The 12,758-nt window shown below is 40.2% G+C and overlaps 1 protein-coding gene across 4 annotated transcripts in view; it reads left to right on the forward strand.

Annotated features, from left to right (window-relative positions):
* Window positions 1–12,758, forward strand: part of Trpc3 (transient receptor potential cation channel subfamily C member 3) — a 78,064-nt gene that overhangs the window by 21,627 nt on the left and 43,679 nt on the right. For all 4 annotated transcript variants that reach the window (XM_008849237.3, XM_029554149.1, XM_029554150.1 and 1 more), the window contains one exon: window positions 7,555–7,743. In XM_008849237.3, coding sequence (XP_008847459.1) covers window positions 7,555–7,743 — 189 coding nt within the window. The remainder of the gene's footprint in view (window positions 1–7,554; window positions 7,744–12,758) is intronic.

The raw sequence follows: 12,758 nt of genomic DNA on the forward strand, positions 1-12,758 counted from the left end.
AAAAATATTTTATTTATTATTTTTATTTTATGTGTATGAGTGTATTGCTTGCATTTATGTAAGTGTACCCATGTTATACCCAAGGAGGTCAGAATAAAATGTTGGATCCCCTGGAATGGGACTTAAGAATGGTAGTTAGCCACCATGTGGGTGCTGAGAATTGAACCCGGGTCATCTGCAAGAGCAGTTAGTACTCTCAACCAGTGAGCCATCTCTCCAGCCCCAAGGTCTGACTTTCAAATATAAGGGAAAGGGGTCTTTTCTCATTGTGCTGAAACTCCACCAGCTTTCCTCTGCAAGCTCTGCTCTTTCATTTTCCACTTAAGGAGATGGTTGCAGGCACTAGTTTCTTTGGTTGTTGTCTGGTTCCTGAGTTCACCTTTTTAGACTCTAGTTGTGGTATCCAAAAGAGTGACTATTCTGTCTCTTATGACTGACTATAGTTTTTCATAGTTAAGTGGGATTTTTTTTCAAGTGCTACTAGCAGCATAATTCAGGCTAAGGAGAATCTACTTTCCTTTAAGATTGCAAGGGAACAACACAAAGTAATTTTCCCCTTCCCATCCACAGCAAATTCCCAAGGTGTTTATCAAATTTCACTGTGTCTGGTGGAGCTCTGGCTTCATGTAATAATCTTGTTAATCTATTCCATTTTTTCCTGATACAAAACTACACATTTATAAAAAATGGGGGAGGAACTAGAGAGATGGCTTAGTGATTAAGAGCACTAACTGCTCTTGCAAAGGACCCAGGTTTGGTTCCCAGCACCAATATGGTGGCTAACAACTGTCTGTAACTCCAGTTCTAGGATACCTGACACCCTCTTCTGACCTTTGTGGGCACTGCATAACATGGGTGCTTTTACATACATGCAGGCAATACATTCATAAACATAAAATAAAAATAATAAACTATTAAAAAATTGGGAGAAATGTGGGAAAATCAAAGAAAAGAATAAGCCTCACTATTGTTGCTTCTCATGAGGTTATTTATTACATGGTATTTGAAAAGAGTTATTTCCTTGAACACTCAAGAGGAAATTTGTTTGCTTTGTATTTTGAGTTTTTGAGACTGGGTGTCCTACGGCCCAGGCCAACCTTGAACTAGCTATGTAGCCGAAGATGGCCCTGAACTTCTGATCCTCCTAATGCTGGGATTACAGGCATGCACTATGACATCAGCCTTGAAATTTTTTTAAAGACAGAAATCAGAACAAGTTAAAAGACTTCAAAAGTAATCAGAGAAAGTAGGAAAGAACCTGGGAAAAATACTGCTAAATGTCACTTCTTTTCTTTTGAGACAGCAATAAAAACAATTCTAAATTTGTTTGACACTTCAAAGGTAACATAAGCTTAGTTTTATGTACTTTATTGAATACATATTGAAAGTCTGAAAAAGAAATTCTATGAAAGGGATTATTTTCTAAGATTATGTTTTAATTATTTACTAAAGATGGTAATGTTTGCAATTCTATTCTGAGAAGTCATCTCAGTAAGAGGTAGAAAAGAATTTGTTATTCATAGTTTTCCCCTGAAGCCCACCAAATCCATATGAGTAATGCTTAGATTAGAAAATCCTTTACTCCAACTTGAAGAGTCACCTCTGAGGCCCTTTCAAAGGTAGAAAAATAGCATAAATAAAAGGGGAGAAGACAGCTCTGAGTTCCTAAGGTCAGACACTGGCTGTCAGATATCTGAGGTTATACAAAAATTGTCTGTGTCTCAGTTCCATTTGCAGGCTTAGAAGGCGAGCCCATGTGTCCCAGAACCTTCTCTGAGCCAGATTCAAGTAGCTCCTCAGAAGGCAGTCTCCGGAGATGACAGCCTCTGCATACTGCCAGGCATTTTCTTCCCTATTCTTGTTGATCTTTTTTTTTTAAAAAAATTTTTTACATGTATTTACTTACCATTTTATGGGCACACACACACATGTATGCCACAGTGTTTATGGAGGTTAAAGAACTGCCTGGGTGAGCCAATTTTCCCCTTTCACCATGTGGGCCCCAAGGATCAAGCTCAGGTTGCCAGGCCTGGAGACAAGCACCCTCAACTACTGAACCATCCTTCCGACCCTGCTTTTGAGTCTTTCTTTTTGGTTTGATTCTTTCTCATCCTGTCTTCCCTTTGCCCTCTTATCCCACACTCCTGCCCATCTGTCAGGGCTTTAGATAGACAAAGCTACCTGTTCCCTGATAGGACAGTGTGAAAAGAGTTCATTTCTGAGGAAAGGAGGTAACCTAATTTGCCCTGTTCCATAGTGTGCTCTATACTTTTCCAGAGGGACTTTCTGCTCAAAGTACTGGCCTTGAAATGAAAAAAATAGATAATGTTCTGCTCCCTGGTAAAGCAGCCAGGGTATTTTCCTATTCCTTGTGTATCTTATCAAAAGCCTGTAATGCCCACTTTCTCATCCTCTGACCTGAGCAGTTTCTCACTCTCTGCATACTTCCCACAGTCCCTTGGGAAATACAGAGAACATGTGAAGGTTGTTGTGCCAAGAGACTGAGCATTCGAGGACAAAGAGTTAGGTGAAATCATTAATGGAGGACAGCCAGTGAGAGGTTATTAAGTAAACAGTTTGGATATGAAAATGCTGTGTGTGGCTATTCTAAGAAACGGAGATTCAGGTCTAATTCACTCATCAACAGAAAGAACCCAGTCATTTATTAAACCATGAGGATGTGAATTGAAATTTCCCAGGTCTAACTAGGTTGGTGATACACTTTTTTTTTGGTAGAAAAACTAAACAGAAAAAGCTGCCCGCCTTCCCTTTGCCTCAGTTTTCCTCTCAAACAAAAGCAGTATCAATTCCTGTCACACAGAGCTATAAGGAAAAAGAAAAGACATGATCCAAAGTCAGACAGAACTTTACAGCAGGAAGGGACCCTAGAAACTGTCTAGTAACACAAGTGGAAAGCGGAGGCCAAGGTCCACCTGACTAAGCTATATCTGAGCATCTTGAGCCCCATTTCCAGGTTTTGTATCCAAAATGACATGCCTGATGGCACTGAAGTGCATCTGTGCTTCCTAATACATAAGAAGCATGCTCTCAGCATTCAGTCCTCAGAGTTCCTATGTAGGATTATTCTCATGAGAGAGGTGGAGGAAATTCCAAAAGATTACACAGCTAGTGAGACAGAGAAGCTGTAAGGCAGAGAAGCTGTGCTTGAGCCCAGCAAGTCTGGGCTTCAGATTCATGTTCACCCTATACCATCTAGCTTCTTCTGCTGTTAGAGAAGAGGCCTTAAAATTCCATGCTTACTTAGCATTAAACTTCAGTTTCTCTCTTAGGAATTAAAAAAAGGTAAGTGGGGGCTGGCGAGATAGCTCAGCAATTAGGGGCACTGTCTGCTCTTGCAGAGGACCTGGGTTCGATTCTCAGCACCCACATGGTAGCTAACAATTGTCTGTAACTCCAGTTCCAGGGGATCCGATGCCCTCTTCTGACGCACTCTTCTGAACTCTGCAGGCATTGTATAACACGGTTAAAAGGATCAAAATGGAAATTAATCCATATGCATTACAAGGAATATGGAGAGGTTGTAATGAAACTGGGCTTTATTGTTCCCCTGAGCAGGTCCTCCAAGTTTTGAGTTCCTGCTGTGGTTACCTACTAGCTCTGTGGAGGGCCATGGTGCTAGAAAAGTGGTACCATGAAGACCACTCCACAAAACTAAATTGAGAGCACATAGTTGATTTGATCTGAGTTGTGAAGCCACGTGAGGCAGGGCAGTAGTCCAAGGCGGACTGGCCATCACTCAGACTTTAGCAACAGAGGGAAGGCTGTCTTTGGCCAGGGCCTTCCACGTTACCCTGGGCACTCTACATAGGTCTAAAGTCTAGTAACCTGTAACTGCAAGCAAGGAAATCATCATTGACCAATGAGGTGGCACATACTATAATCTAAGCTACTGAGGAGACTGAAACAGAAGAATCAACTGAGCCCAGAGCTAAGGCCATCCTGGGCGACGTAGGGAGATCTTGTTTCAAAAAAAATTTTTTTAATCACCATTATCTTCTGCTCCTGCTCCAATTATTTCCTGCACTTGAGCAACAGACATCTTCCAGCAGAAAACATTTGTTTCTTAAACTGCCCTTTCAGTTCATGTGAAGAATCCTACAGAGCTCTTTAAAGCTGGACAACTTCCAGATTATAATTTTAAACTTAAGAGGCATTGCTGGATGAGGTGGCACACGCCTTTAATCCAAGCACTTGGGAGGCAAAGGCAGGTGGATCTCTCTAAGATCCAGGCCAGCCTGGTCTACACAGTGAGTTCCAGGCCAACTGGCTACAGGGGCTACAGGGAGACCTTGTCTCAGAAAGACTGAAAACAAACAAAAAAAGTTAATGAGGCACTATTTAGGAATTACTGCTGAAGTTTTCTTCAAATCATGAAGAGTCTCTTTGACCTCTGATCAATGGATAAATGACCAACCTATACTATACCAAATCTTACAGAATACCCTGAACTGAAGATGAGATTTCATCTAAACCTCTGTTAGAAGGGAACTTTATATGGAAACAGCATGGATTTAATACTTCTATATGCTATAATAAAATATTTCATTAGTCTTTTAAGAGTGGAAGGCAAACAGATGTTTAATTGACACACTGCATAGAAGCCAGAGACTGAACAGTTGATTAATTTTATCAGTTGCATAGTACCAACTTGAATGGAGACTGATGTTTTATTCACTTTATCTGTTCCCTTATGAGGGAAAAGGATTAACTGTAACTGTTCTTTATCCAAATTTCTGCTATCTGAAGTGGAAACTATCCTAGTCTGCATAGCCTTTAAACGGTCTCTCCCTCTTCTTGTTGTTTATTTTAGTTGGTGGTGTGGTTTTGCCCACCAAGTCAATTAATTATTTAAGGGAAGAAAGTTTTAATTTTTCCTGTCCTATTTTTAGATTTATTTTATTTGTGGGGCTGAAGAGATGGCTCAGTGGTTAAGAGCATTGACTGCTGTTGCAGAGGACCTGTGTTTGGTTGCCTATGCCCAGATGGTACACCTGCCCTTAACTCCAGTTCCAGGAAATCCATTGCCTTCTTTTGACCTCCACGGGCATTTCAAGATATGGACATGCTTACATGTATTCAGCAAAACACTCATACACATAAAATAAATTTTTTAAAAAATTATTTTTATATATGTGTGTGTACACATGAGTGCAAGTGCCCTCAGAGGCCAAAAGAAGGTGTCAGATCCCCTGGAGCTGGAGATACAGGTGACTGTGAACAGCCCAATGTGGGTATTGGTAACCAAACCTGAGTCCTCTGGAAGAGCATCAAGTAAGTGCTCTTAATCCTGGAGCCATCCCTCTAGCTCCCCTGTCTTCTTTAAAAGTATGATTTTTTTTTTTTGGTCTTTTTGAGACACCTGGCCTGGAACTCACTAAGTAGACCAGTCTGGCCTTGAACTCACAGAGATCAGCCTGCCTCTGTCTCCCAAGTGCTAGGATTAAAAGCGTGTGCCACCATGCCCTGCTGTTTGATCTGTCACTTGGTTTTGTAGATACAGTGTCTGAGAACACATTAAAATGAATAATTCACTGGGCATGGTGGCATATGCCTTTAAATCCCAACACTTGGAAGGCAGAGGCAGACAGATCTCTGTGAGTTCAAAGCCAGCCTGGTCTACATAGTGAGTTCCAGGACAGCTGGAGCTACAGGGAGACCCTGTCTCGAGAGAGAGAGAAAGGAAAGAAAGAAAGAAAGAAAGAAAGAAAGAAAGAAAGAAAGAAAGAAAGAAAGAAGGAAAGAAAGGGAGAGAGACAGGAAGAAAGAAAGAAATTTAAAAAGAAAGAAGTAAAATGAAAAATTCAGTTTTCTTCAAATATGCCAAATCATGCACCACCACACCTAACTCTTTTTTGGCTTTTTTGATACAGGGTCTGACTATGTAGTCTAGTTTGACCTCAAAATTCTCATCCTCTTGCATCAGCCTCCTTAATGCTGGGATTATACTGGGTTGCCTGGCTTAACTCTCTCCATAAGCTAAAATTTTAGTGGAAGTTACAAGGTAGAACTGGGGTTTCCAAAAGCAAAGTACATTCCCAGGAGATGATCATTGGCCCCTTACAGGAACCAGCAGGCTAAAAATAGAGTTCTATTCAGAAGGTAACAGGGACGGCTACCAACCATCCATCCATCACACCAAATAAATATGCAAATGAAATTAAAGATTCACAGATTATTTTTAGCAAGGTGTTAGCTCCAGTGGCCTGGAAACTTTTTTCTCAGATATTGGTGTTCTGTAACCCTGGAGAATCCAATTCCTTATAATCAGCCATTTCTCTCCTTCCATTTCTGTAAGGAAAGATAATATGCCCTTCACCAAACATGTGGGAAAGTCTACACCCGTGGGTCCTCATCTCTATAGTTTTTATCAGTTGTTATCAGACACTGACTTGAATCAGATTTCTGGGTCCTTTCTCAGTTTCTACTTCAGGACTTTGAGGCAGAGCCTAAAAATTGCATTTCTAGCGCATTGCTAAACTGTTAATACTCTTGGTATAAGGTCTATGCTTTAAAAAGTGAAGTTTCAAGTAAGACCAGGATGAGAAACCGGACATATTTTCATAAATAGTCACTCTCCTGGGTCAAACTGCTGTTTTAGAAATTTCCCATTATATAGGTGTCCCTGTTTTAGTTTAAAAATAACTATAAAAGAGACAAAACATGTTTTGACCCTATGGTCTTCAGCATTGGCACTTAGCCATTGTCTCAATACAAACCTGTGACTTAACTGCATACCACATCTATTGAAACTAATCTTTTTGTTTTTTCTTTTGAGGCAGTCTCACACAGTAGCCCAGGCTGGCCTAAAATTCACTACATATCACAAGCCCAGGAGTCTTCCTGCTTCAGTCTTTTGGGGGCTATCGTGCCTGGCTTTTTGGAGCAATTTACCATTTTTGTTTTCATATACTGATGTGATAGTACACACCTGTGATCCCAGCACTCAGTAGGTAAAGGCAGGAAGATTGAAAGTTTGAGGCCAGCTGGGTTTACATAATGACTTCCAGGTCAGTCTCAACTGTGTAGCAAGGTCCTATAGCAAAAGAGAATAACCTCCACAAAAATCTCAGAGCCAAATGCATTCTAGATAAGCACTGTACCACTGAGTTCCATCTCCAGCTAAAACTTGTAATTGATAAATAGTGATTAAACACATTATGGGACACCATGCAGTGTTTTGATGCATGTGTACAATGTGTAATGGTTACAGCAAGCAAATTAGCCTACCCTCTTTGACCAATGTCTCTTCACCTCCTGGGCTCTAGCTAAACAATTCAATTCTTTGTTTTTCTTATGCATTTGACCTTTTTGAGGTCCCATATATAAGTGAGACCACATCCATGTAATTTTCAGAGCTCTCACACAGCCGGGCAAGTTGCAGAAGGGAGCTTAGAAGGGACTGGTTGCCTCTAGATGGGGGCTGCATCTTCCTACCCAGAGGTAGAGACATCTTTTCCTACTCCCACATGCCCCAAACACTTGCCATTGACTTGGAGAAATTCTTGGCATTAAACATGCAACTTCTTGTTTTAGAATGACTACAGGAAGCTCTCCATGCAATGCAAAGACTTTGTAGTGGGCGTACTGGACCTTTGCCGGGACTCAGAAGAGGTGGAAGCCATTCTGAATGGAGATCTGGAGTCAATGGAGCCTCTGGAAATACACAGGCACAAAGCATCACTGAGTCGTGTCAAACTCGCCATTAAATATGAAGTCAAAAAAGTGAGTGGTCTTCATCCATAGACATGAACTAGTGATACCTCGATCCAGGGAATACTTAAAAAACAATTGGAACAGATGCAGAGGTTGAATGAAGAGTCGGGATACAGTTGCAAGTTTTTCCTCTTACTGGCTCTTACCTAGGACAAGTCATAAGTCCTCTCTTCGGTTTCCTCAAATAAGAGGAAGATATTTACTATGTCTTATATATCAGGTTTTTGTGTGATTTAAATAGATTAGGATAAGCAAAAGCACTCTGAAAGCTATAAAGCTCAATACCATTAATATCTTCTTAGGCATGGTGGCACATATCTATAATCCTAGAATTTGGGACATGAAGGCAGGAGAATCAGGAGTTCAAAGCTAGCCTCTGCTGTATAGCAAGTTTGAGACCACTCTGAGCTACATGAGACTGTCTCAAAGCAAACCAAAACAACAAAACAAAAACAAAATAATAATAATAATACCTGCACTCATTCGCATTTTATAAAGTACCATTACATACATTTTCATGCTGGTCCTTACATAAACCTCTTATAATTTTTCTCATAAAATAGATAACATAAATGATGAGCCTCTGCTGTAGAAACAGGTGTACCAAACTTAATCACGTGTCTGAAGTTGCACAGATATGCACATAGTCATGTCAGCAACATGAGTAAAGACTCTGATTATTTTTTATTCTAATTACTGAAGAAAAACTGTTGATGTTTTCATTTGCTAATTTGTGTTGGGTTATTAAATAATTCATGAAAAATTTGGTTATGTTTCATATGGTAAAATCTTCATTATTTGAAATTTGACAGTTTATACATGTTAAATAACTGTGAGGTGTTTTTGTACCTTAAGAGAACATGATGGGGCTGAAGAGGTGGCTCAGCAGTTAAGAGTACTCACTGTTCTTCCAGAGGACCTGAGTTCAGTTTCTTAGCACCCATATTGAGCAGCTCACAACTGCCTGTAACTTCAGGTCCAAGGGATCCGACACCCACTGTGGGCACTTGTACAGATGTACACAAACCAACACACAGACACACACAGACACGTAATTTAAAAATAAAATAAACCTTTAAATAAAAAAAAAGAGACTGACCAATCACAAAGAAGTAGCTGTTAAAAGGAATATGCCCGATTTTATGATTTGGTCATCCAAGAACAACCAAGTGTTCTGCTCTTCCTACAGTGTGCCCTGGTGCTTAAGAAGGGTTCAAGTCCTGATGTCACCATAGGTCTCCTGAGTGGACAGGGACATCACCTAAGCCCTGATCTACTTTAAAGTTGCACAATAATAGTTGTTTGGAGATTATGTGAAATTAGTGCATGTAAAATAATCATCAAAAGGAATGTATGCGGGATAGTTCACTAAGTATCAGCTAATAACATTTTTGTGTTATGAAAATTCATATCAGAATAATGACTCTTAAGCAAGATGAAGCATCCAAGGCAATTTCATGTTTCTGCTTTTTTCTAATGTTTTATTTATTTTTATTCTATATGTATGAGTGTATTACCTGCATGTATGTAAGTGCACCCATGTTGTGCAATGCCCCTGGAAATCAGAAGAGAGCATCAGATCCCCTGGAACTGGAGTTACAGACAGTAGTTAACCGCCAACTGGGAATCGAATCCAGGTCTTCCGTAAGAGCAGTGCTCTTAATTGCTAAACGATCTCTCCAGCCCCCAAGTTTCTTGTCCTGGTTTCAGTCCTTAGTATCAGTCGATTTATCAGGAAAGAACTTAGCAGGGGATCCTAGGAAACTTTAGGGAATCACAAAGATCAAGGAATCAAAGGCAAAGGTATAGTTAACCGCCAACTGGGAATTGAATCCAGGTCTTCCGTAAGAGCAGTGCTCTTAATTGCTAAACGATCTCTCCAGCCCCCAAGTTTCTTGTCCTGGTTTCAGTCCTTAGTATCAGTCTGATTTATCAGGAAAGAACTTAGCAGGGAATCCTAGGAAACTTAGGGAATCACAAAGATCAAGGAATCAAAGGCAAAGGGTCAAGCTTATATAAGCTGACCTTCCAGAAACCTCACCTAGAACCAAGGCCAGAATGACCTGGTGAGGGAATACCTGGGACCCAAAGCAAGCGATTTTGCCTCTGCTCAGTGGCTCTAAACTCCTCAGCCTGTTGCCCCAAGGCCTCTTCCAAATCAGGCCCACACCTCTGGCCAGTGAAACCTACAGCAATGTTTACATCCTAACACCAAATGAGGATGGAGAAAGATCCCTCACCCTCTAGACACACACACACAAGCATACATAAAATGCTCACATACATGTATGCATTCATACACACATACACATGCTCACATGTACACACATACACCCATGCACTCACACAAAAATGAGGATGGAGAAAGATCCCTCACCCTCTAGACACACACACAAGCATACATAAAATGCTCACATACATGTATGCATTCGTACACACATACACATGCTCACATGTACACACATACACCCATGCACTCACACACATGCTTACATCCATACATACATGCTTACACACATAATCATACACACATCATACATACACACACACATGCATGCACCTGTGTGCACTTACCCCTCTACTATGATGCAGAAAATTGTCATGCCCACGAGATTTTGGTTTGTCATTGAAGATAGATCTCCTCCCTACTTGATGGAACAATCAAATGCAAAGATTTTCAGTAAAGATTGAAGCAAAATAAGTTTTCAAGGAAATGGTCTGTTGTGGGTTAATTAAATGCCTCCTCGGAGCATTCTTCTTGTGGGGTTTTTCTGCTTTGGAAGGGGTGGGAGTAATTTTGAACAAGGTAGATAGATAGCTAGCCATTTCTAGACAACTGTTCTCGCACAGTCAGTGACCTTGTAATGTGCATCTCTTCCCTTTGGCACCTGAGAGGAGAGAATTGATGTCAGTTGTCACTGGCTTCTTATCACTGCATTGAAAGTGTCATTAACAGAGACAGCCCAGGTATAAATGTGCTTCCATTACCAAGCTGCATTGCAGAGGCCAGGTCTTACCTAATTTATAGAAATTGGTGTATAGGTACAGTATTATAATAAATGTGTTATCAATCCATCACCAAGAAACCAAAAAAAATGTATTTAGAACTGAAAGGAAATTTAAGAGTTTGCAAACACTTCTGTTTTTTTATAAAATAAAAGGAATATTAGTCTTTGGTTTGGAATCTTCAGTCAATAAATGTATATAAGCATTGTAGTCCAGAATTCCCAATGAAGCCCCAATCTCTCCTCAAAGAGACTTCACCCTTTTTTCCCTTGGCATTCATCCATCCCCATTCTAGGAAAAAGGGAATATCCTCAGTGTTCTTGCTGCATCCTTTTCCAGCATTTCATTTCTGGTCCCTGGTTGTAACTATATATCTGCTCACAATGGCACGGAGGTGGATGATTGACAGCTGTATGCAGTCATTTAAAGTCCAAAATAACTACACGTTGTGAAAATTCTTATATATGTAACAGAGCCATGTTTGCCCAAATCAGCCCCTATTTCCACCAAAAAAATCTGTTTTATAGAATGGTAAACTGTTTCTTCTGCTTCCTGTCCAGGATCTACTCCCAGCCCTGCCTCCACGTCTGAGGCTTCTGTATGGACTGAGGTCCCAGACCTCAGACTCTTACAATTAAACCAAGAGTGCCACCCAGTTCTTCCAGAGCTCAGTGGCAAGTAACACATTAAATGTAAATACAAAAGACCAGAAGAGGAAATAAATGACTATTAATTTAGTGTGTATTAGGAAAGGGCTTTCTGATGTAATAGGAGTAGAAGGAGTACTAAAACAAAAACACAGATAATTTGACTGCATATGGCTTGAAACTTCTGTATATCGGAAAGATCATCAACAGAAAGTAAAGAAAAACTGAGGAAAATGTTCATCTCAATTACAACTTACTAAAGATTGATATTCTTGATATCCAGAGAACTCAAATTTATAAGGAAAGTATACAGAGATCTATAGAAAAATAAGCAAACTGCTTAAATAGATAATTCACAGAAGAGAAAAATCAAATGGTTGAGTAACATATTTAAATTTTTTGAGTCCTCTGGTATTAAATGTTAATTAGGTATGGTGGGATCCATATTAAGACTGGTCACAACCCTCTCAAATAAATAAATAAATAAAAATATATTAATTAAATACTAATAAATGTTTTCCTTCCCTCAAAGAATGAAGTCACAATACTCAATGCTGTTGGTGAAATCAGAAATTATATTCTTGTATGTTTTATAGCATGGAGAGATTTGCTCCCTGAAAAGTCTTTGTCCCTCCACTGTTCTGTGATACAAAGCAGAGCTTGGTTTCTCCGCACTCCCACCCCAGCCTGCAGCTTTGCTTATTGTCAGGAAATTCCTTGATAGAAGATACTGTTATAGACTATTGAGTCTATGAAACTGGGCCCTTAAGAGAGTTCTTAAGAGAGTTCTTTCTCCCCGTGCTCCAATTTCATCCATAACAGGATTGGGCTTAACTACAGAAAAGTAATCTAAAAATTAGACTTGTGGCAATATAGGCACATTCAGTTATTCACAGGAGTACCACTCTGGAGAAGGTGTGAGAGTGGCCCAGAACCCAAGAGATGCAGAGGGGTGAGTGCACTGCAGAGACTTGGGGCACAACAGACTAACCTAAGGATGCCATTGAAAACAGCACAGGAGGCCGGGATTGGAGAGGTGGCTCAGCAGTTAAGGGCACTGGCTGGTTTGGTTCCCAGGACCCATATGGCAGCTCACAACCATCTATAATTCCAGTTCCAGGGGTTCCAACACCTTCTTCTGGTCCTTGGACAATAGACATGCATGTGATATACTTAGGTACATACAGGCAAACACATTTCATTCAAATCCCAGCACCCACATGGCAACTATCAACAGTCTGTAACTCCAGTCCCAGGGGATCCAACAGCCTCTTCTGACATCTGCGGGCATTGCACGGCATAGATGCACTTACCTACATGCAGGCAATACATGCATACACATAAAAATAAAAATAATAAATAAAAATTTTA

The sequence above is a fragment of the Nannospalax galili genome, unplaced genomic scaffold (assembly GCF_000622305.1).
Source record: "Nannospalax galili isolate Female #2095 unplaced genomic scaffold, S.galili_v1.0 scaffold64, whole genome shotgun sequence".
Lineage (NCBI taxonomy): Eukaryota > Metazoa > Chordata > Mammalia > Rodentia > Spalacidae > Nannospalax > Nannospalax galili.